Source organism: Sapajus apella, unplaced genomic scaffold, assembly GCF_009761245.1.
Source record: "Sapajus apella isolate SASKATOON/1434 unplaced genomic scaffold, GSC_monkey_1.0 scaffold49, whole genome shotgun sequence".
In the NCBI taxonomy this organism is placed as follows: domain Eukaryota; kingdom Metazoa; phylum Chordata; class Mammalia; order Primates; family Cebidae; genus Sapajus; species Sapajus apella.
The window spans coordinates 5,338,631-5,363,632 of NW_022436989.1; the positions used below are offsets into that span (position 1 = coordinate 5,338,631).

The 25,002-nt window shown below is 39.0% G+C and overlaps 1 protein-coding gene across 10 annotated transcripts in view; it reads right to left on the bottom strand.

Moving 5' to 3' along the window:
• The window catches only part of SDCCAG8 (SHH signaling and ciliogenesis regulator SDCCAG8), a 249,716-nt gene that overhangs the window by 207,672 nt on the left and 17,042 nt on the right, over nt 1-25,002 (bottom strand). For 9 of the 10 annotated variants that reach the window (XM_032242401.1, XM_032242400.1, XM_032242406.1 and 6 more), the window contains exons 4-6: nt 20,760-20,873; nt 11,246-11,371; nt 5,107-5,235 (exon numbers count right to left, since the gene is read on the bottom strand). In XM_032242401.1, coding sequence (XP_032098292.1) covers nt 5,107-5,235; nt 11,246-11,371; nt 20,760-20,873 — 369 coding nt within the window. Of the gene's footprint in view, nt 1-5,106; nt 5,236-11,245; nt 11,372-20,759; nt 20,874-21,136; nt 22,106-25,002 lie in introns of those variants that run through there. The other variant, XM_032242407.1, reaches the window with a different exon arrangement.

Below are 25,002 nucleotides of genomic sequence, written 5' to 3' on the forward strand. Positions count from 1 at the left end.
GATCACAAGGTCAGGAGTTCAAGACCAGACTGGCCAACATGGTGAAACCCTGTCTCTACTAAAAATACAAAAATCAGCCAGGTGTGATGGCACATGCCTGTAGTCCCAGCTACTCAGGAGGCTGAGGCAGGAGAACTCCTTGAACCTCGGAAGCAGAGGTTGCAGTAAGCCAAGACCGTGCCATTGCACTCCAGCCTGGGCAACAGAGTGAGGCTCTGTCTAAAAAAAAAAAAAACAAACAAAAAACAAACAAACAAAAAAAACAACTCGATAAATTCAAAGAAGACAGAAAAAGAGGTAAAGGGGAACAAATAATAGATGGGTAAAAAGGAGGCAAATAGCAAGATGCTGTTATTTAAACTCAGTTGTATAAATAATCACAATAAATGTCAGTGGTGTAGACATCCAAATTAAAAAGCAAATATTGTCACACTGAATAAAAAGCAAAATCCAACTATATGCTTTCTACAAAAACCCTCTTTCTTTTCTTTCTGTCTCTTTCTCTCTCTCTCTCTCTTTGTCTCTCATCTCTTTCTTTCTTTTTGAGTCAGAGTCTTGCTCTGTCACCCAGGCTGGAGTGCAATGGCATGATCTCGGCTCACTGCAACCTCCACCTCCCGGGTTCAAGCGATTCTTCTGCCTCACCCTCCCAAGTAGCTGGGACTACAGGTGCTCGCTACCACACCTGGCTGATTTTTGCATTTTTAGTAGAGACAGGATTTCACCATGTTGGCCAGGCTGGTCTTGAACTCCTGACCTTGTGATCTGCCTGCCTCGGCCTCCCTAAGTGCTGGGATTACAGGTGTGAGCCACTGCACCCGCAAAAACCCACTTTAAATAGAAAGGTACAACTAGGTTAAAGTAAAAGGACAGAAAAGATATATCATGCTAACACTAACCAAAAGAAAGTGACATTGAGTCAAAATAGAAAAATCATGTGCTTTTCTCTATACTAGCAATGAGAAGTTAGAAAATAAAAATTTGAAAAATATGTGTCATTTATGATAGCATAAAAAATAAAAAGGAATAATTCTAAGGAAACATGTATGAAACCTTTACTCAGAAGACTATGAAAGGTTATTGACAAAAATGAAAGATGACTCAAATAAGTGGAGTGATACGCAGTTTACAAGGATTAGATAAAATCACAAAATGTTGATTCTCAAATGACCTATAATTTATAATTTAAAGCCATCTCAATCAAAATCCCAAAATGACTTTTGGAACTTGACAATTCTGAATTGTATTTGGAAATGCTAAAGGCCAAAGGATAAAGAACAATGTCAGAAGATTTGGTCTACCAGATTTCAGGCTATAACAATCAAGACAGTATAGTATTAGCACAATGAACTAAAACACAGTCCAGTTACAGATGCAAATATATGTAGACAACTTATTTATGAGAAAGGTACTAACATGAAGGCAAAGAACATCATTGTACTTGGTTGTACAGATAAACACAAAGGAAAAGAACAAACTATGACCCCATATACAAAAATAAATTCCAGGTAGGTTGTAGATCCAAATGCAAAAAGTGAAACTATAGGCCAGGCAAGGTGACTTGTGCCTGTAATCCCAGCACGCTGGAAGGCCAAGTGGATCACTTGATCCACTTGGATGGATCACTTGAGGTCAGAAGTTCAAGACCAGCCTGGCCAACGTGGTAAAGACTTGTGCCTGTAATCCCAGCACTGTGGAAAGCCAAGTGGATCACTTGATCCACTTGGATGGATCACTTGAGGTCAGAGTTCAAGACTAGCCTGGCCAACATGGTAAAACCTCATCTCTAATAAAAATACAAAATTAGCCAGATGTGGTGGTGCATGCCTGCAATCCCAGCTACATGGGAGGCTGAGGCAGGAGAATCACTTGAACCTGGAGGCAGAGGTTGCAGTGAACCAAGATCACGCCACTGCACTCCAGCCTGGGCTAAAAGAGCGAAACTCCGTCTCAAAATAAAAAAGGGCCAGGCGCAGTGGCTCATGCCTGTAATCCCGGCACTTTGGGAGGCCAAGGTGGGCAGATTGCCTGAGGTCAGGAGTTTGAGACCAGTCTGGCCAACATGGTGAAACCCCCATCTCTATTAAAAATATAAACAAATTAGATGGGCGTGGTGGTGTGCACCTGTCATCCCAGCAGCTCAGGAGGCTGAGGCAGGGGAATTGCTTGAACCAGGAAGGTGGAGATTGCAGTGAGCTGGATCACACCACTGCACTCCAGCCTAGGCGACAGAGTGAGACTCCACGTCAAAAAAAAAAAAAAGATGAACCTCTAACAGTCATAAACACAGTACTAGGGGAAGGCATAAAGAAGAAAGGAATTCTAATGCAGAAAAGGGAAGAGAGGAGGCATACTATCGGGGAAAGTAGAATGAAAGAGGGCCTTTCAACTACACCCTGCAGATGGGAAACATTTCAATAGGTAGAGGGTAAGAAGGAAATATTTTGGGAGGGAGGACTCCATAAAGGAGGCATACTATCGGGGAAAGTAGAATGCGAGAGGGCCTTTCAACTACACCCTGCAGGTGGGAAACATTTCAATAGGTAGAGGGTAAGAAGGAAACATTTTGGGAGGGAGGACTCCATAAACCAAAGCCAGTTCTTCAAAGAGAAATGAAAGTGGATTATAAGTTTATAAAGTAGCAACCAGTGAGTGGTCTGCATGCCTACAGATAAGATTTGTAAGAGTGACAGTAGAAGAGTGAGAAACTAGTCTGGAATGTTAGTTTGACGCAAATTGTGGATGACTTGAGACACTGGTCTTTTCCCTATGGGTATTAAGTAGCTACTGTAAATTATTCAGATGGGGGAAAAAGATTCAATTTACTTAGTCTTCCCAACTTTCTTTTTTGAAGAACTGTACTCTTTCCTAAGTAGAATGAAGCTTGGATTAGGGACTAAGACAGGGGAGGGAGACTGTGGGCAGAGAGAGCCTTTAGAAAACTGTAACATCTGTGGATGATAATGAGAGCCTGAACTATGATTCATTCTATCTTCCCCTGGAACATTCCATTTACAGTGTTAATCTTACTCTTTCATCATTGTTGATCAACTCTGACATGTCAAATTTAATGCAAAGAGGACTTCAGGTTAGCGAAAGAAGAATAAAGGTCTGTTACATACATCAAAGGATTAAAAAGTATCATTTGGTCTTAAAATAGAATTGTTTTGAGCTTTGGGAAATTAGGACATTCAAAAGCAGTTGTGTGTATGGGGGGGATATAGAAAGTTACAATATGCCTAGGAAAGGTACACACTTAGAAACATCCTGAGAAGACCTTAGGCTTCCACCTACAGCTAATCCCCTAGCTCACAGCAAGCCTCCTTAAGTGGGAAAAGAATGCCCCAGCACAGAGCCAATCTGAAAAGACGGAGAGAGATGGGTTGCGTTCTCTCTCTCTCTCTCTGTCTCTCTCTCTCTCTCTCTCCCCCTCCCTCCCTCCCTCTCTCTCTCCCTCCCTCCCTCCTTCATTCCCTCCCTCTCTCTCTCCCTCCCTCTCTCCCTCCTTCCCTCCCTCTCTCTCTGCCTCCCCACACCACCCCCAGCTTTGTGGGGGAGTAGAGGGTATTTGTTTTCAGCTCCTGGAATTCAAGGAAATCTCTGTCAAATGGTAGCTGAACATGAGCTAATAGAATGAACACCTCAATAATCACACATGATATGGAATAGTCTTTGCAAAAATAGTTTGGAAAAGTCTTAAAACAAAATGACTGCTACAACCTTCAACAGTAAAACAAGACAGCAAATCCTAGGAACGAAGGAGTTAAGGATTTCCAGAGTTATCACATTATGATAAAAGTGAAATGTTCAATTTTCAACAACAAAATAAACAAGGAATACAAGGAAACAAAAAAAAATCCTCCCTCAAATGAACAGGATAAGTTGACAGAAACTATCCTTGAGAAACCACAGACATCAGACTTACTGGGGAAAGACTTTAAAATGATTGTTTTAAATACACTCAAAGAGCCAAGAGAAAAACATGGACAAAGTACTAAAGAAAATCAAGAGCCGGGCGCAGTGGCTCACGCCTGTAATCCCAGCACTTTGGGAGGCCAAGGTGGGCGGATCACGAGGTAAACATGTCGAGACCATCCTGGCCAACGTGGTGAAACCCCCTCTCCACTAAAAAATACAGAAATTAGCTGGGTGTGGTGGCACACACCTGTAGTCCCAGCTACTCAGGAGGATGAGGCAAGAGAATTGCTTGAACCCGTGAGGTGGAGGTTGCAGTGAGCCAAGATCGTGCCACTGCACTCCAGCCTGGCACCTGGTAACACACCAAGACTGTCTCAGAAAAAAAAAAAAAAAAGAAAATCAAGAAAACACATTATAAAAAGGAACCAAAAAGAAATTCTGGACCTAAAAAGTATAATAACTGAAATTAAAAAAATTATTAAAGGTGTCCAAGAGCAGAATTGAGCAGGTAGAAAAAAGAATAGGTGAACTTTAAGAAAGGACAATTCAAATGATCAAGTCTAAGGAGCAGAAAGAAAAAAGAATGAACAATTATCATATGATCCAACAGGTCTATTTCTGGGTATATACTTAAAATAATTGAAATGGACTCATACTCGTATGCCCATGTTCACAGCAGAATTATTCATAACAGTCAAAAGGTAGAAACAACCCCAATGTCGGTCAACAGATGAATGGATAAAGTTTGGTATATATATACAATGGAACATTATTCAGTCTTGAAAAGAAATTCTGACACATGCTACAACATAATGAACCTTGAAAATACTATACTAGGGGAAATAAGCCAGACACAAAAAGACAAGTATTGTTTAATTCCACTTATGTCAGGTATTGGGAATAGACAAATTTACAAACACAGAAAGTTGAATAGAGGTTACCAGGGCTGGTGGGGAGGGGAATGGAGATATTGTTTAATAGGTAGAGGGTTTTTTGAGATGATCAAAAAGTTCTGAAAATGGGTAATGTTTCTGATTCACATTATGAATGTACTTCATGCAGATAAACTGTACACTTAAAAATGGTTAAAATGGTAAATTTTGTTATATACATTTCACCAGAATAAAACAAAGTACTAAAGGGGAAAAGAAAAAAAGACGTATGAGAGAAAAGCACCCAAACACTCACCAGTTCTAGCTGCTCACCAGCAGATGCAGCTTTCCCAGTATCTGCGTTGTCATAAGAAAACAGTCTTCTGGCAGTTTCGCCCACCCCAGAATCTTCACCTGTTGTAATGCAAGAATTCTGCATGTTTCCCTAAAATAAAATGCGCCCATTATGCAATTGAATTCAATTTTTAATAAACATGCATACGTTACAAATAGAATACCGATTCTCACCTTTGATGAAAAAGAAAGCATATGCTTCTACACTACAAGAATCATTTTACATTTTCAGGCTATTAGGGTCATATTCTACAAGTGTTGCAAAGTCAAATTCCTTCAGGTACAGGCAGTAATCTAAACATGAGCAAAGAGGGCTAGATTTCAGTGCATTCAACAAATGGAATTATCCTTTACTCCTCTGAAGACGTACTCTCGAAGCACACACCGCTCTCTTACTTTGTCTTTCCTTTTCCACATTTCACACAGGCATGGCTAATAATAATTTTTGTCACAATGCTGCCTTCTATGCTCTCTACCCTGTTTTATGTATGTCACATATATTAACTAATTTAATCATTACAACAATTCTGTGAGATAGATAGGTTACATTGTTGCCTCCATTTTATACAGGAGGACACTAAGTCACAGAGGTAGCAAGTGGGTCACAGAGGTAGCAAGTGGCTAGTAAGTGGCAGCACTAGGATCTGAAACCTGTCAGTCCGGATCCAAATATTTATGTGGTCTCTGTCCCTGGTTCCAGGCACAGAACTCCTAAAACCCTGAAATTTCCCGAGTGACATGTGTGATAGTGTGATAGGAGCACCTTTCATTAAAATATTTGGTCTTAGTCCTCGGTTCCTGACACGAGTGTCTTCTAAGACCCTTAGGATCTCCACAGTGATAAAAGTATCTTTTTGTATGTTAAGATGACTTGTGGCTGGAGTCCATAATTAGAAGACTAGAACTTACAGCCCCGCTCCCCCACCTCAAGGGAGGAAAGGACTGGATATTGACTTAATCATCAACAGCCAATGATTTAACCAATCATGCCTATGTAATAAAACCTCCATAAAAATCCTATATGATGAGGTTGAAAGAATTTCTGGGTTGGCAAACGCATCCACATGCCAAGAGGGTGGTGCACCCAAACTCCACAGACGGGAGCTCCTCTACTTGGGGCCATCCTGGACCTTGTCCTGTGTACCTCTTCAATTGGCTGTTCATTTATATCCACCCTCTCAGCACTGAATGTAGTAAGCAGCCCAAAGATCTTGGGGGTTTTATATGTACAAGAAGGAGAATATTTATATTAATTTAATTCAACAAATAATTATTGAACACTTGCTAAGGGCCAAAGGATATGGTAGTAGGCACAAGAGAGGACAGGTCCCCAAACACCAAACTATACTACAGTGTCATATAAAGGATATAATACAAGTAAAGTGTTTCCCTGAATTTTGTGAGCCATTATAGCAAATTATCAAACATTAGGAAGGGGTTGTAGGAACCCCCAATTTACAGCCAAGTCAGACAGAATTGTGGATAACCAAGAGACCTATTATTTGCAATTGGTATCTCAAGTAGCAGGTAGTCACGTGGGACAGAGCCCTTACCCTGTCGGTCTGATACTCACTGTGCAGTGACTGTCAGAATTGAATTGAATCACTGGACACCCATTTGGTATCCACAGAGAAAGGGAGAATGGCCAGGTACAGGAGAAAACAATCCTAAACATTTGGTGTCAGAAGTGTTATGAGAAAAAATGAATAGTTTTTTTTTCCTTTAATATCCTATATCATTATGACCTTCTGCCTTTCCAGAAAAATATTTATCTTCAATAAAAAGAAACAGTGCATGTGCGGTGATAGAGTTGACACGCAGCCTGCATGTCAGGGTTTCAAAAAGGAAGAAGAGTAAGCACTGTAACAAACCACAGAAATGTGTGCCACCCAAAGGAAGCAGCCAGTACTCAATTTCAGTCAATTACTGCCATGTGGGATTGAACATTCAGATGACCAGATATCTGGTTCTTCACATGAAACATTATTAAATACTGACTCAAAATTTATCAAACAAAGCAAACGCGTCTGAGTTGCATGTGGTGTACCATTGAATGTCACCCTCTCGACATTCAACGCAGCAAGCAGCCCAAAGTTCTGGGGAATTTATGGGTACAAAAAGGCTTAAAATACCTATATTAATGTAACTCAACAAATAATTATTGAACACTTGCTAAGGGCCAAAGGACATGGTAGTAGTCACAGAGAGGACAGGTCCCCTAACACTGAACTATACTGCAGTGTCATATCATGCTTGACTATGGTAAACTACATTCATCTAAAGTAGTATTCTGAGGTCCTATTTCATATTACTCTGGAAGTTCAGTTTAGTGCAAATATTTGTGTAACACCTATGGTGTTCAGACATTGTGCTAAGAGACTGGGGTCAAAAATGAGCATGATCGATCTTAGCTCCAAGGAGTTTACAGTCTAATAAGGGAGACACCTAGGCAGGTAATTTCAATTTAATAATGTCAGTCCCAGGCCAAAGGTGTGCACAGGGGCCTCTGCCAAAACAGAGGGATACTAAGGGCACCCAGAAATCCAAGAAAGGTTTTCTGGAAAAAAACTGACACTGGTGTGATATCTTAAAGGATGAGTAAGGGTAAGCTAGATGGAAATGGCATTCTAAGGAGAGAGAACTTCATGATAAATGCCGTAGAGGTATGGAATACGTGGTGTCTGCACGGGGGTCTCAGACAATTCAACATTATTGGAGGTCAAAATATAAGGTGATAAATGTCAAAAGATGAAGCTAAAGAATCAAGTAAGGGACTTGAGAGCACACCATGCCATGAAATGAGTTTGCACTTGATTCTCTAGGTAGAGCCAAATCCCCTAAGATATGATTGCATTTAAAGTTGTTTTTGAGATCAATGAAGGAGGGTGGTACTAATTTTCTATGGAGAAATTGGAAGAAGGACGTAGGCCACAGATCATTTACTTATGATACAAAATGTTATCATCCTTTGGAAAGAAGTGCTAGTCTAATGGATATTTTGTTCTTTCACAGATAGCTTTAAAAAATTTGAATGCTATTTAACCAAAAGTTTTTTAAAAAAAATCTAAGTGTGTTAAATCCCTGAAGATCATTCAAAACCTTTGATCTCCTTTTCTGCTTTTTTTTTTTATTTTTCCTGAGATGGAGTCTCACTCTGTCACCAAGCTGGAGTGCAGTGGCGTGATCTCAGCTCACTGCAACCTCCGCCTCCTGGGTTCAAGCGATTCTCCTCCCTCAGCTACTGTCCCAAGTGGCTGGGACTACAGGTGTGTGCCACCACACCCAGTGAATTTTTGTATTTTTAATAGAGATGGGGTTTCACCATGTTGGCCATGATGTTCTCCATCTCTTGACCTCGTGATCCACCCGACTGGGCCTCCCAAAGTGCTGGAATTACAGGTGTCAGCCACTGCACCTAGTGTGATTTCTTAATTGGGGGTGGGGGGGGCTGGGGTATGATATGAGAGGGAATGAGAACAAATATGAAAAGGCAGACCCACCCTTAAACTGGGTGGGCACCATCTAATCAGCTGCCAGCGAATATAAAGCAGGCAGAAAATCGTGAAAAGGCTAGACTGGCCTAGCCCCCCCAGCCTACATCTTCCTCCTGTGCTAGGTGGTGCTTCCTGTCCTCAAACACTGAACTCCGAGTTCTTCAGCTTTGGAACTCGGACTGGTTTCCTTTCTCATCAGCTTGTAGATGGCCTGTTGTGGGACCTTGTGATCGTGTGAGTTAATACTACTTAATAAACTCCCAGATATATATATATCCTATTAGTTCTGTCCTTTGAGAGAACCCTAATACACCATATAAATGTTTCAATTATCTTTTTTTAAAGGCATTATGAAACACTGAATATCAATATTAAAATCAGCAAATTTCAATATAGCAAGGGAAGATTAAGCATCAACATTTTAATTGACTCATTACAAAAACCCCATCCTCCCTCAAAGAAGATATTTCTAAACACTTTTGTTCATGTTAAACACTTTCATCATGTTATAACTTCTGACACAGCACTGTGCATGTATTGCCAAAATGTCTGGTTTTTCGTTTGTCTTGTTTTTATTGAGGCAAGGTCTCACTCTGTTGCCTGGACTGGAGTGCCATGGTGTGATAAGGGCTCACTATAGCCTTGACCTCCTGGGTTCCTCTGACCTCAGTCTCGCAAGTAGCTGGGAACACAGGTATGCAATAGCATGCTCAGCTAATTTTTTTTTTTTTTTTAAGAGATGGAGTCTCACTATGTTGCCTAGGCTGGTCTGGAACTCTTGGGCTCAAGTGATCATCCTTCCAAACTGCTGAAATTACATGTGTAAGACACTACATCTGGCCTTGAAATGTTTCAATTCACACAGGTAAAAAATGGGGGTATCAATTCAGTAATAACAAATAACAGAAGACTAACATTAAAATAGGTATCAAGCTCATCTGGCATATCTGCAGGAATCATTTCAATATCTACATTATATTTAGCTCAGACGAATGTTTATAAAAACAACGAAAGCTCTCTAAAACCTTATCCCATGATTCTGCCTGTAGTTTTGTTTAGCACATTTTCACTGCTCGTGCTGTAAGACATGTGTGCTTTTACCATCATTTCCTTCCCCTTTTGCATTACTCATTTATCTTGTCCTCTGATTCACTGAGCTGTCTAATTTCCTTTCTCACTTCACTTCCCCTTCTTCCAGTTCTTTGCCATTATATAAATACTGGAGACTATGAATAATTGAATCACTGCTTGCTAAGTGACTGCATATTTGGAAGAAAAGCCACTGAATATTTTTAAAATAAGTTACTTCTAAGTATTTTCTATATGGTGATATCTTCTTCAAATTGACATTAAAATAATAAGCAACTAAGGTGGAATTTTTACCACTAATAATTATATAAATCTTCAGGAAAAAGTTATACAGTGAGGAGAAAAGAACTGATCATACACTTAAATGCAATTGCAGAAAATTAAACTGAAATACTAATTAGCCCACTTCATTTATCAGAGTTCATATACTCCTATGCTTCTCAATAGCAAATCCTAACACATACAACTCTAGGATTGTAAATGAACTATCAATTCAGATAAATAATTTTTTTAAAAACTTCAAAAACGAAAATTAGAGGATATCACAATAAACCATCAAGACTTTCATATGTTTTCTTAACGGCTGATTTACTAATGATGACAAAGTCAAAACCACCAGAGTAAATTGCAAAGTGAAGTGGAATAGGCAAGTATGAAAACTTCCGCATGGAGAGTTAAATTTGTCTCAAAAAGCAGAACAAGCTGTGACTATAACTTACAGCAAAACAGTTAAAAAACGTTTAAGACAAAAGTACTCTGCTAAATCATAAGAAAATATTAAGTTGATGCACTATTTAAATGTCACCACAATCACCTTGTATCACACAATTACAGAGAGAATCTGACCTAATGTTCTTCAAACTGTGGGCCAGACATTGGAATCACTTAGGCAACCTGATAAACGTTTAGATTCCTAGGAGCCAACCAGACCAAGTGAATCAGACTCACAGGGGATGGAGTCCAGGAATTTGCACTGATAACTCCTGGTAAAGGCTAATCGTCTTAAACTACCAATAAAGAAATAAAGGACATATGGGATTAAGCTATGTAAAGCATTACTCGCTAAACACCAGTCTTCTTAGAGACAATGGAAAGACTAACATTTGATTCTTGGACCCTAAGGCTACATCATGCTGCTAAGTAGACTTACTAGATTTCAGACCTCAAGGAAAATTTAGAGAAATCCAACAGAAATCTAAGCAAAGGTTCTGAACAGATTCTAGACTTAACAAAGTCCTTCTTGTATCACACACTTCCTGCTTTCAGACCAGCTCTTTCCATATGGAAAAGCAGAAATGATATGCTCAGAGAGGAAACTGTAGCAAATATCACTATATCGTTTCATCTGAGAAGTCACTGTGCTACAGTGAAGTTTGATATTTGAGGTCTCAAAGAAATACCAACATAATACTTTGGCCACACTTCAAGGAGAAAATCTAAGCAGTTAAGAAGGCAGGGAGAGAGGGCAGAAGGGAATAGTCACACTAAAATAAATTTATGATTTAAAATAGCGCTCACAGACGCATCCAGAAGTGTTTGTTCCCTCATTGTCTCCTCTTGTCTTCGAGATTTCAGTTCTTGCTGGAGCCTTTCATTTTCAAGTACAATTACTTGGATTCTATTTTTCATTACAAAGAGTTCCTCCTATAATAAGCAAAACCAAATACATTAAGCATTATTTATTTATTTATTTATATTTTTTAACAGTAAAAAGAAGAGATTTATTAATTCTAACATAAATTCACACAAGAAGTTTTGAGTATATCTAGTGGTGTATTCTAAACGTCTTTATTCAAAATAGAAAGTACACCTTAACATCAACATTCAACAGTAAATTCACGCTGCAATTATAATACTGACTATAAGAATAAATATATCGGTTCTTGTGTTCATACATTCGCCAATGAAATACAAAGGACAGATTTCTAGTAAAACTATTAAATGAGAAAAGTTTATGTGCAAAGAAGACTAGTAGAAGTTGCTGGTCAAAACTACTTAAGCATTATTTAACAGTGTTTTCATCTGTTAATTATTAGAGGAACCAGCATGGTTTAAAGTCTGGAAGCCTTATGTTCTCCATTTCCAGAAATATAATTATATATAGACAAACAAGACAATCTAAACACTAGCCACATAACAAAGAGAAGGCTGGGGTATATAGCAATGGGCCTGCTGATGGCATCTCACAGAAGTGTGTCGTTTCTGACAATTTCCTTTTCTCCAAGGAATCGAGGCTCAAAGAAAAGCCTTAATTAAAAGGGTTATCCAAGAGATTTTAAAGAATGGGGTAGACTGCTGAAAAACGAGGTAAGAGATATTATTGCCCGTGATCAAATACCATTCATGTGTTAAAAACTGATGGAAGTTTAAAGAGGGAGGGTCTGAGATAGAAAGGCATAGACAGGTGTGATGATTATCCATGAAATTGTAGCCAGAGAGGAGAGAATTGTAGTAAAATATTTCATGAAGAATTCTGAAAGGGTATTTCCTTGGCTTCACAGGGCATAAGATACAGAATTGTAAATCAATAACAATTAGAATTACAGGATGTTACATAAGAAATCACAGGTCAACAACAATTAGAATAGCTACTAAGGGGCCGGGCGCGGTGGCTCACGCCTGTAATCCCAGCACTGTGGGAGGCCGAGGCGGGCGGATCACGAGGTCAAGGGATCGAGACCATCCTGGTCAACATGGTGAAACCCCGTCTCTACTAAAAATACAAAAAATCAGCTGGGCATGGTGGCACGTGCCTGTAATCCCAGCTACTCGGGAGGTTGAGGCAGGAGAATTGTCTGAACCCAGGAGGCGGAGGTTGCGGTGGGCCGAGATCGCGCCATTGCACTCCAGCCTGGGTAACAAGAGTGAAACAAAAAAAAAAAAAAAAAAAAAAAAAGAATAGCTATTAAGTGGCACCTCACTCTCCCAAAAAATATTTCAATAATATCAATACATCAATCATATAATACTTAACCTAATATTCATTACTAGTATAATCAAAAGCAACTGTGCAACATGTAAAAATTCTCAATTATTATTTTTAAAAAACCCAAAGCTATAATAAAAAGCTATAATTAAAAAAAATTGCAGACTTTCAATTTTCAATCTGGAATATAATGAGCTTGGCATCTTTCCAACAGGAAAAATATTGAACAAACTGAAAATCAACAACTCTTCTTAGATCCAGCAGAGAACTGAAGTCATAGGAAAAACTGCTGCCCAAAAATTGAAGAGATGAGTGGACACTGAGACACACAATTTGCTGGAGGAAATCAGAAACCTCTGTATGAGTTAGAAAACCTAAATTGTAATTGATGACTTGCTGGAAGCTCAGGGTCAACAAGTTTGAGTTAAAAATTCCAGGCCAGGCGTGTTGCCTCATGCCTGTAATCCTAGCCTTTGGGAGGCTGAGGCGGGCGGATCACAAGGTCAGGAGTTCAAGACCAGCCTGGTCAATATGGTGAAACCCTGTTTCTACTAAAAATACAAAAATTAGCCAGACATGGTAGCGTGAACCTGTAGTCCCAGCTACTCAGGGGGCTGAGGCAAAAGAATCGCTTGAACCCAGGAGGCAGAGGTTCCAGTGAGCTGAGATTGTGCCACTGCACTCCAGCATGGGCAACAAAACTGGACTCCATCTCATAAAAAAAAAAACATTCCAGAAAGACCCAGTCATAGGAGGACTGCCCTGCCACCCCAGTTTTATCTCCAGCACACTACCAGGATTTCACAGTAAAAAGAGAAAAGTCCCCTTATGTAACCTAAAGGAAGAAGAAAAGCAGCCACTTTGAAATATGCTCAGAACGTTGTGTTCTTTGTAACAGGCCTGACTCAAGGGAAACTATTTTAGCAGAGCCTAACTGACGGGAGTACTGCTGTCACCTAACTGACCTAAAGGAAGGTAAATATCCAACTCCAGCACCCTCCAGCATTCCATGTGGGAGGACGTGGACTCCGGCTTCCTCTAGCTATCCTGTCTAACTTAAAGGGCAGGGGAGACTGAAAAGCACTTGTGAATGTCACAGCCCAAGGCGCAGGCTTACTAAAAGACTTAGATCTAGTCACAAGACTATTGAACACGTCCCTTTACTCCCACATCTAACTACCTAGGGCTCCTGTACACTAACAGAGAAATTCAATAGAAAGAACTACATATCTCAGATTATATTTAGGAAAAATTCACTAGGGTAACCCACAGACAAGAGAAGAGACAAAACCAGGACACTGAAGGAAATTATAGCCTCTGACATGTATAGTGACAGCAAACACAGCCTAACTTCTACCCAGATAAACATAAAACCTCACGTGAAAGGCCTACTTATCTCAGTTCCTTTTATCCAATACTTTATGTCCAGCATTCACCAAACAATTACAAGACAGGCTAAAAGACTGAAACACAGTTTGCAAAGATTAAAGAAGCATCAGAAGTAGTCTCAGATAAGGCAGAGATGTTAGAATTATCAGAACAGGAATTTAAAATAATTATAATTAAGGCCAGTGTGGTGGCTCACGCCTGTAATCCCAGCACTTTGGGAGGCCAAGGTGGGAGAATCATCTGAGGTCAGGAGTTTGAGACTAGTCTGATCAACATGGTGAAACCCTGTCTCAACTAAAAATTAAAAAAAAAAATAGCCAGGCATGGTGGTGCATGCCTGCAGTCCCAGCTACCCAGGAGGCTAAGGCAGGAGAATCACTTGAACCCAGGAGGTAGAAGTTGCAGTGAGTCGAGATTGTGCCACTGCACTCAAGCCTGGGAGACAGGGCAAGACTCTCTCAAAATAAATAAATTAATTAATACATACATACATACAAACAATAATTATGATTACTATGCGAAGGTCTCTAATAGAAAAAGTAGACTAAATGCAACAACAGAAGGGTAATGTAAGCAGAGAGATGGAAACTCTATAAAGAAAATGAAAAGAAAATGCTCAAAATAAAAAGATATTAACAGACATAAAGAATGCCTTTGATAGGCTCATCAGTAGATTGGACATAGCTAAGGAATGAATTAATACACTTTAATAACTGTCAATAAAAATTTCCAAAAAAGAAATGCAATAAAGAAAAAAACTGAAGACAGAAAAATTATACAAGAACTTTGGTACAATTATAAATGGCGTAACAAACAAATATAAATATGTAAATATGTATGTAACAGGAACACAAAAAAAAAGGAAAGAAAGGAACAGAGAAATATTTCCATCAATAATGACTGAAAAATTTCCTGAGTTAATGACAGGCACCAAACTACAGATTTAGGAAGCTCACAGAACGCTGAGCAGGATAAATACCAAAACCAATACACTGAGGAATATCATATTCACACTGCAGAAAATCAAAGACAAAGAGAAAAATCTGAAAATAAGCCAGAGTAGGCAAACAAACAAAACCCAAAAATCAGGCCGGGCGTGGTGGCTCATGCCTGTAATCTCAGCACTTTGGGAGGCCAAGGTGGGTGGATCACTTGAGATCAGAAGTTCGAGACCACCCTGGCCAACATAGTGAAACAGTGTCTCTATTAAAAATACCAAAATTAGCCGGTCTTGGTGGCAGGGACCTGTAATCCTAACTACTCGGAAGGTTAAGGTATGAGAATTGCTTGAATCCAGGAGGCGGAGGTTGCAGCGAGTGAGATCTCCTCCAGCCTGTGTGATACAGCAAGACTCAGTCTCAAATTGGAAAAAACAAAAAAATCAAACAAACAAAAAAACCAAAACCTTACCTATAGAGAAGCAGGGATAAGAATTACCTGTTACTACTTTTTAGAAGGCACTCAAGCAGAAAGAGAATAAAATGAATGAAATATTTAAAGCGTTAAAAGAAAAAATAAATCCACCAACCTAGAATTCTGGATTCAGTAAGATTAACCTTCAAAAGACAAAGAAAAATATTTTCCTAAACAAAAAAGAATTGACGGAATTTATTGCTAGCAGATATGCCTTGCAAAAAATGTTTAAAAAGTTCTTCAGAGGCCGGGCGCGGTGGCTCAAGCCTGTAATCCCAGCACTTTGGGAGGCCGAGGCGGGTGGATCACGAGGTCAAGAGATAGAGACCATCCTGGTCAACACGGTGAAACCCCGTCTCTACTAAAAATACAAAAACGTTAGCTGGGCATGGTGGTGCGTGCCTGTAATCCCAGCTACTCAGGAGGCTGAGGCAGGAGAATTGCCTGAATCCAGGAGGCGGAGGTTGCGGTGAGCCGAGATCGCGCCATTGCACTCCAGCCTGGGTAACATGAGTGAAACTCTGTCTCAAAAAAAAAAAAAAAAAAAAAAAAAAAGTTCTTCAGAAAGGAGGAAAGATGGTAACGTCAGAAACTGCCATCTACATAAAGGAAAAAAAAGAGCATTAGAGAAGGAATAAGTGGATATAAAATATTTTCTTATTGATTTATTTGACAGATGACACTTTGTGTTCAACATCATGATTGCAATAGTGTTGACAGTAATTGTAGTTTATGGATAACTAAATTAATGACAGAAATGTTATAAAGGATGAGAGAGGTCTTGGGAATTCTGTTAAAAGGAATTTATACAATTCAAAAAGTGGCATAGGGTTACTTGAAAGTAAACTTAGGTTAGTTACAGATGTGTATTGCAAACTCTAAGGCAACCAGTTAAAAAAAAAAAAAAAAAAAGAAGTACAATTGATCAACTGTTAGAAAAATGCAATCATACAAAAATTAGCTGGCTGTGGCAGCTCACGCCTGCAGTCCCAGCTACTAGGGAGGCTGAGGCACGAGAACTGATTGAACCCAGGGAGCAGAGGTTGCAGTGAGCCAAGATGGCATCACTGTACTCCAGCCTACGGGACTGAGAAAGCCCCTGTCTCCAAAAATAAAAAATACAATGCAATCATAGAAAATGCTCAGTCAAAGCCACAGAAGGGACAGGTGCAGAGGCTCACACCTGGTAAGCCCAGCATTTTGGAAGGCTAAGGTGGGAAGATCACTTGAGGCCAGGAGTTCGACACCAGCATGGGTAACATAGTGAGCCCTCATCTTTGCAAAAAAAAAAAAAAAAAATCACAAATATTAGCCAGGCATAGTGGTGTATGTCTGTAGTGTAGTCCTAGCTACTCAGTGAAGGAGGAGGTGGGAAGACTGCTTGAGCCCAGGAGTTCTAGGCTATAGTGAGCTTTGATTATGTCGCTGCCTAGGTAACAGGGCAAGACTCTATCTCACAAAAAAAAAAAAAAAAAAGCAAGGGAAGGCAGCAAGAGTGGAATTTTTTTTAAAGAAACAAAAATAAAGACAATGAAAATAATAGTAACAAATATGTTAGATATTGATCCAATTATAATAATAATCTCTTTAAATGTGATGGTCTGAATATACCAACTAAAAGACAGAGACTGTCAGAGTGGTTAAAAAAAGAACAACAACAAGCTATATGTTGTCTATAAGAAGCCTACAATAGCCAGGCCAGGTGGCTTACATCTGTAATTCCAGTTACTTCGTGGTGGGAGGATCCCTTGAGCATAGGAGTTCAAGACCAGCCTAAGCAACATAGTGAGACCCCCATCTCTAAACAACAACAACAACAAAAAACTCAGAACAAAAAAGAAGCCAACTATAAATACAAAGACACAGATAGATTAAAAATGAATGAATAGTGGCTCACGCTTGGTGGCTCACGCCTGTAATCCCAGCACTTTGGGAGGCTGAGACGGGTGGATCACGAGGTCAGGAGTTCAAGACCAGCCTGGTCATCATAGTGAAACCCTGTCTCTACTAAAAATACAAAAATTAGCCGGTGTGGTGGCATGCACCTGTAATCCCAGCTACTCAGGAGGCCGAGGCAGGAGAATCACCTGAACCCAGGAGGCAAAGGTTGCAGTGAGCGGAGACCACCATTGCACTCTAGCCTGGGTGACAGAGTGAGACTCTGTCTCAATGAATAAATAAATAAATGAAGAAAGACACATCATGTTAACACTAATCAACAGAAACCTAGAGTAGCCATATTAATTTTAGACAAAGCAGATTTCAAAGCAATAAAATGATCAGGGATAAAGAGGTACATGACATAACGATAAAGAGGTCAATTCATCAAGAAGATGTAATAAGTCTTAATGTATATGTGCCTAACAAAAGGGCATCAAAATGTATAAGGTAAAGGAAAATAGATGAAGCTACTATTACAGTGGGAAATGTCAATATCTTCTGTCAGAAATTATAAAAATCAGAAAGGACACAATTGAAATGTACAGCAGCATCAACCAAGTGGATCTAATTGACATTTATAGACTGCTTTATTCAAGAACAGCAGTACACACATTTTCTTCAAGTTCACCCAGAACATTCACCAAGATAGACCACATTGTACAAGCCTTAAGAAATGTAAAAGAACAGGAAAGTATGCTGTCAGACAACAATGGAATTAAACTAGAAATCAATAACAGAATGACAGCTGGGAAACTCCCCAAATACTTGATGATTACACAACACCCTTCTAAATGACACATGAATCAAAGAGGTATCAAGAGAAATTTAGAAATATTTTCAACTAAGTAAAAATTAAAATATAACTTATAAAAAGCTATATATTTATTAAAAGGATGCAGTAAATGGAGTGCAAAAAAATCAGAAACGAAGAAAAATTTCAAATAAATAATCTAAGAATCTACCTTAGAAGTTGGAAAACCAATAGCAAATTAATTCTAGAGCAAGCAGAAAAAATATATAACAAAAATTAGAGTGAAAATCAATGAAATTAAAAATAGAAAAATCAATAGAGAAAAACAAAATCAAAAGTTGGGTCTTTGAAAAGATGAGTAAAATTGATGACTCTATATAGATTAGCTAAGAAAAAAAGAGAGAAGATACTAAGGAGATTCCATCGTATAGTAAGATCAGAAGTGAAAATGGGGCCATCACTACTGATCTCATGAACATTAAAAGGATAATGAAGAAATGTTTAAAAAACAGGGTAACAAAGAAATACTATGAACAACTCTATGATCATGAATTTAGTCACCCAGATGAAACGAACCGATTCTTTGAAAGACACAATCCATGAAAACTCACAAAGGGAAGAACAGATAATTTGAGTAAACCTATATTTATCAAGAAAAGTAAATCAATGTTAGAAACCTTTCAAAACAGAAAGCACCAGAACCAGATAAGTTCAGTGGTGAATTGTACCAAATACTTAAGAAAGAAATTATACCAATTGTCTACAGTATCTTTCATGAAATGCAAGAGGAAGTATTTCCTAACTCATTTTATGAGGCCAGAATTAACCTAATACCCAAACCAAGTGAAAACATTACAAAAGTGGAAAATTACAGGTCAATATCGCTAATGAACAGAGATGCAAAAATCCTCAACAAAATACTGGCAAATCAAATCCAACAATGTAAAAAAGAATTATATACCAAGATAAAGTAAGATTTATTCTAAGTATACAACATTGGTTTGACATTTGAGCATCAGTTAATGTAATCCATCACATCAACAATGTAGAAGAAAAATCATAATTAAACAGTAGACGTAGAAAAAGCATTTGACAAAATGCAGCAGCCATCTATGATAAACACAGATGGTCCCTGACTTCCAATGGTTTGACAAACGATTTTTTTGACTTTATTATGCTGCAAAAGCAATATGCATTCAGTAGAAACCGTAATTCAAGTTTCAAGTTTTGATCTTTTCCCAAGCTAGCAATTTGCAGTATAATATTCTCTCATGCTGCTAGGCAGCAGTGGCAGTGAGCTATAGCTCCCATTTAGCCACGCAATCACAGAGGTAAACAACCAATATTCTATAGTATACTAAATGTATTTTCAACTTACAATGAGTTTATCAGGACGCAATGCCATTGTAAGTTAAGGAGCATCTGTACTCTCGGTAACTAGGAATAGAGGGAAACATTCTCAACTTGATAAAGAACATCTACAAATAACCCACAGCTAACATACTTTACGGCAAGAAAGTAAGTTTCCCACCAAGATCAGGAACAAGGCAAAGATGGCTCCTCTCACAACAATTCAACATCATTCCAAAAGTCTTACTTAGCTAATGCAATAAGACAATAAAAAAAACAAAATCTGGCCGGGCACATTTGCAAAAGTCTGTAATCTTAACACCTTGGGAGGCCCAGGCAGGAGGACTGTTTGTTTGAGGCCAGGAGTTCAAGACCAGCCTGGGAAACATAATGAGACCTTAACTCTACAAAAAAATAATAAGAATAAAGAAATAGCCGAGCTCAGTGGCATGCACCTGTGGTCCCAGCTGCTAGGGAGGCTGGGGTAGGGGGATTGTTTGAGCCCAGGATGTCAATGCTACAGTGAGCCATGATCATGCCACGGCATTCCAGCCTGTAAAACAGAGTAAGACCCTATCTCTATTAAAGATTAACTTGTTGGAAACAGATGCTCTGTGCCACAAAGAAAAATTAGCACTGAGACAAAGGACCTCTCAGCAAGACAAGCTTTACTTCCGGCAGAAAGGGTGCTTGAAGGATATTAATGACATTAGTAAACTGCACACAGTTGAGCGTATAACCTTCTAGTGTCACAAGCTATATGTGATGCATTTGGTTTCTTGATCATTACTATCAGTTCCCTATGAACCATTCTTATTCAAAGTCAAAGGAAGAGCCTTAATACTGACAGTGGAGAAGATTTGGTCTACTAGTTTGGAATCCCTGATTGTTGTACCACCGCTCCAATAGGTTGACAAATGTGGGAGAATGATTGGTATTTGCATTCCAAAGCATTTGCCATTTGCTGGGCTACAGCCAATGGGGTAGGAAGAAAAAATTCTGAAATATGAGAGCATATCATGAAATCATTAGACATACCAGTGAACTGCTGGGAAATCAAGCAGTCAGAAATGGTACAATCAAGAGTATCATTCCTAAGTCTGACAAGCTCTTGTAACACATCAGTATCTCAATCATGTAAGAATAACAATGGTCAATGTATTGCTACAAACATGAAGATTAATAGTAGCAAATTTTTATACCATGTATAATTAATATAAGCTTTAATTTATTTAGTTTTAAATTCTTAATGAGAAGCTTACCTTGCAGAACTTAACTTCCGCCTCTAAATGATGAATATATTGAGACTGGTCATTAATGATAGGAATAAGGTTGGACATAGTAGGCATAATGGTTTCCTCATGTTCTGATGACCCCTATGGCAAAATAAACAAACAATTTTTAAAAATCCAAATTAAGCATGTTTGGATTTAGCAAAGAATCGGTTGTTACCTTCTCCATACTCAATTTTGCACTGATGTGATATAAACATAGAATCAATCACAATGTAGCTTATAATATTGATATAGCTTGGATGTTTAGCCCCCACAAACCTCATGTTGAAATGTAGCCCCCCACAACATTGGAGGAGGGGCCTGGTGGGAGGTGTTTAGGTCATGATGAATGAATGAATGAATACCTTGTTGCTGGTGCTATCCTCATGATAATGAGTTCCTGTTCTGAGTTTTGGTGAGATCTAACGTGGCACCTCTCTCCACTTCTTGCTCCTGGCTTTCACCACATGAAATGCCTGCTCCGCTTCATCTTCCACCATGACTGAAAGTTTCCTGAGACCCTCCCCAGAATGTGATGCCAGTACCACACTTCCTATACAGCCTGCAGAATGATGAGCTGACTAAACCTCTTTTTTAAATAAATTACCCAGCATCAGGTATTTATTTATAGCAACATGAAAATGGACTAATACAAATACTTGCTTCTCTAGCCTATAAATTCCACAAATACACAAGATTCGTGGATGTGAATATCACCTTTTTTAAAAGATGCATGGTGAAAGTGGTTATAAAAAACACAAGAGAGTGAATGGAAAAATGCTGGGGTAGTAGTAGCATAACTGGCTTGGAATGAACTGAGTATTTTAACAAACGGGAAAAGTGACATTCCATTCAGTAACGCCGAGATACAAGGGACAACGCTCTCCAAGAAACTGCCATGGAAGAGGATTTGCTAGCTAAAACTGCAGCAGCTCCCTGAAGGAGAGATTCTTTAAGAGGTGTCTGATGCCAAGCCTGTGTCAATGAGATAAAATTCCATCTCAAAAAGGAAACATTAGCAAATTGTAGTTTTTGATTTTTGACTCTAGTATTGAACACAATTCAAGTGTATGCTGTTCTGGAGCATAGAACATCTAAGAGTAGAGCCCTAAAGTAGAGATACACTGCACTGAGGGGTCCAACGAAGAGATTTCAAAAAGAAACACTAATGCTGCTTTAGCTCTGTAGCATTCCTGGAACTGACTGTTAACGTATATCTTTCTTACCTTATCGTAAAATGACTGTGACATAGTTTGTAAAATCATATACCAATCACGTGACTTTTTTTTAAGGATGAGGAAATCAGGAAAAGGGAAAAGAAGGGTCGACTAGTTAAACAAACCCAGAGGTAAGCTTGAAATGGGACACCATGTCTGTTTCTCAGCCATTCTCTTTCTCAGCACAGCAGAAACCTTAAATGATAATCGGGTACCAGCTATCATGGCAGAATAAAATAGAACAGAGCTTTACTTTTTGGTATATTTAAGAAATTTAAAAACGGAAATAACTCTAATTAAATGAATTGTCAGTCATGAGTAGAAATCAAACAATTATAATCACCCTACATTAATAGAAATAGGTTCAGAGGTAGGCAAATATAAATTACTACGGTGACATGGTAAAAAGCCCCATAAAACTGCATACCTCAATAATACCTCAGCTTTCTGTTGAAACTGCTCTCTATAACCCAAATGTGAATAAGTAATTAAGGACTATAATCACCACCCTACCCAGACAATGTGCAAACAAATGCTAATCTTGACTTTTGTGAACCACTTAAGTAACAACCAGAATGTCAAAAACTCCCCTGGCCTTTGAAATGTCCGGAGCCCCTCACCCTATCTTCGCCCAGGAATCCACTGGAATGTCCAGAACCCCCTCACCCTCATCTCCGCCCAGGAGGTGATTTACAGAATCCACTAGCCCTCAGAACGTCTGAAGACTCACCCCCACCCCTGCCCCTCACCCTCACTCCCGAGGTGGTTTACGGGTATAAAAGGTCTTGACACCCTCCTTTCGGGGTGACGGGTTGGAGAGACGCGAGTCCTCTGTGGCCGCCAGCAATAAAGACCCTGCAGTTTGGCATACTTTTGTCTTGGTGTTGGCTTTCTATGCTCAAGCCAGTACAACAGTACTATGAGTAAACAGGAGGAAGTCAATGTGAAAAACAAAAAGCTCAAGCTAAAATTGTATGAAATATGTTCACATGAAATCATTTGTGTATGCTTTGAAGGGGTTTAGTTTGGATATCTGCATTTTAAGATGATAAGTAATACATTTTTTTCCCATCTCAACAGTGCCTCAGTTTTACTCTCAATATATCAGCATATTTCTAATATGTTATAGTGGCTACAAAAGTACATTCTAAGGGTACAATCTTAAAAAGCTATTACTATTATGGTTTATAATTATTACGTGTAGACTGCACACATTTAGAGTCTAAGTTCCATTCTTTTACATAGCTCTATATAAATAGACTTGTGTATTTTAAAGTGTACTTTATATGTACTAAGCTCATTCTATTAATGAAGGTCTTCCTGCCTCTCTGGATTCAATAAGCCCCATAGTATCACTGCTCAGATTTTAAAAAGCTAATGAGCATGTCTGAGCATTCGACAGATAAAGCAACTTCATCTAGTAGACTTAAAAGCATTCCACCAGTTGTGTGCTTAAGAGCATCTTAGAAACCAGATGTCAATAGTAATAAATTCATTAAATAATGTTTTATTAAAATCATAATCTATATCTATAAATATTGAATATGCATATGAGGTACATTTCTCTAAAGTGGGAATTAAGCTTAAATGTGTCATTGGGAGGCTGAGGCGGGTGGATCACGAGGTCAAGAGATCGAGACCATCCTGGTCAACACGGTGAAACCCCGTCTCTACTAATAAAAAATACAAAAAATTAGCTGGGCATGGTGGCGCGTGCCTGTAATCCCAGCTACTGAGGAGGTTGAGGCAGGAGAATTGCCTGAACCCAGGAGGCGGAGGTTGCGGTGAGCCGAGATCGCGCCATTGCACTCCAGCCTGGGTAACAAGAGTGAAACTCCGTCTCAAAAAAAAAAAAAAAAAGTATGTGTCAGCCTGGAATGAAGTGTTAATACAGGAGTGAAATTCTGACATTTCAGTGAAGAAATGAAGGTGACATGTCTCCATACTTTTGAGCTTATAGGCATTGTATTCAACTATAAAACACATTGAAAATGCAAGGTGTTTCTGGGCGCCATGGCTCACACCTGTAATCCCAGCACTTTGGGAGGCTGAGGTGGGTGGATTACCTAAGTCAGGAGTTCGAGACCAGCCTAGCCGATATGGTGAAACGCTGTCTCTACTAAAAATACAAAAAATTAGCCTCATGTGGTAGTGCACGCCTGTAATCCCAGCTACTAGGGAGGCTGAGGCAGGAGAATTGCTTGAACCTGGGAGGCAGAGGTTGTAGTGAGCTGAGATCATGCCACAGCACTCCAGCCTGAGCAACAGGGTGAGACTCCATCTCAAAGAAATAATTAAAAATAAAATGTATTATTTTGAAATTTGAAAATTAAAAAAAATATTACAACAGAGAGCTACAATTAAAATTAAGTAACTTCTAAAAATGATCGAAGATAGACATGACCCTCTAAAACAGAAATCACTAAAACCATTACTTTACCTTTTACATATATTCTCCTTAAACTTACATAATTTATATTAATTTATTACATATTATATATTTATATTACATATTTTGCCAACAGTTGCAAAATAAATTCTTCAAACTATTCCCTTGCTCCCATTTTCCAAGTAAATGATAAATTTAAAATATCAAGATTTGCTCTGCCATGGAAATCTATTTTTTCAGCCAAAATAATCAGAGGGAAGAGAATTACTTTTAATGTTTTTCACTATTAGCATGCCCTGATTAAATTTTTTCTGCAACATGTACTACAAAATGACACAGTACAGCAAAACAAAGGAATGCTGGCCAGGCGCGGTGACTCACGCCTGTAATCCCAGCACTTTGGGAGGCCAAGGCGGGTGGATAACCTGAGGTGGGGAGTTTCAGATGAGCCTGACCAACATGGAGAAACCCTGTCTCTACTAAAAATACAAAACATTAGCCGGGTGTGGTGGCATATGCCTGTAATTCCAGCTACTCAGGAGGCTGAGATGGGAGTAGCGCTTGAACCCCGGAGGCAGAGGTTGCGGTGAGCCAAGATCACGCCATTGCACTCCAGTCTGGGCAA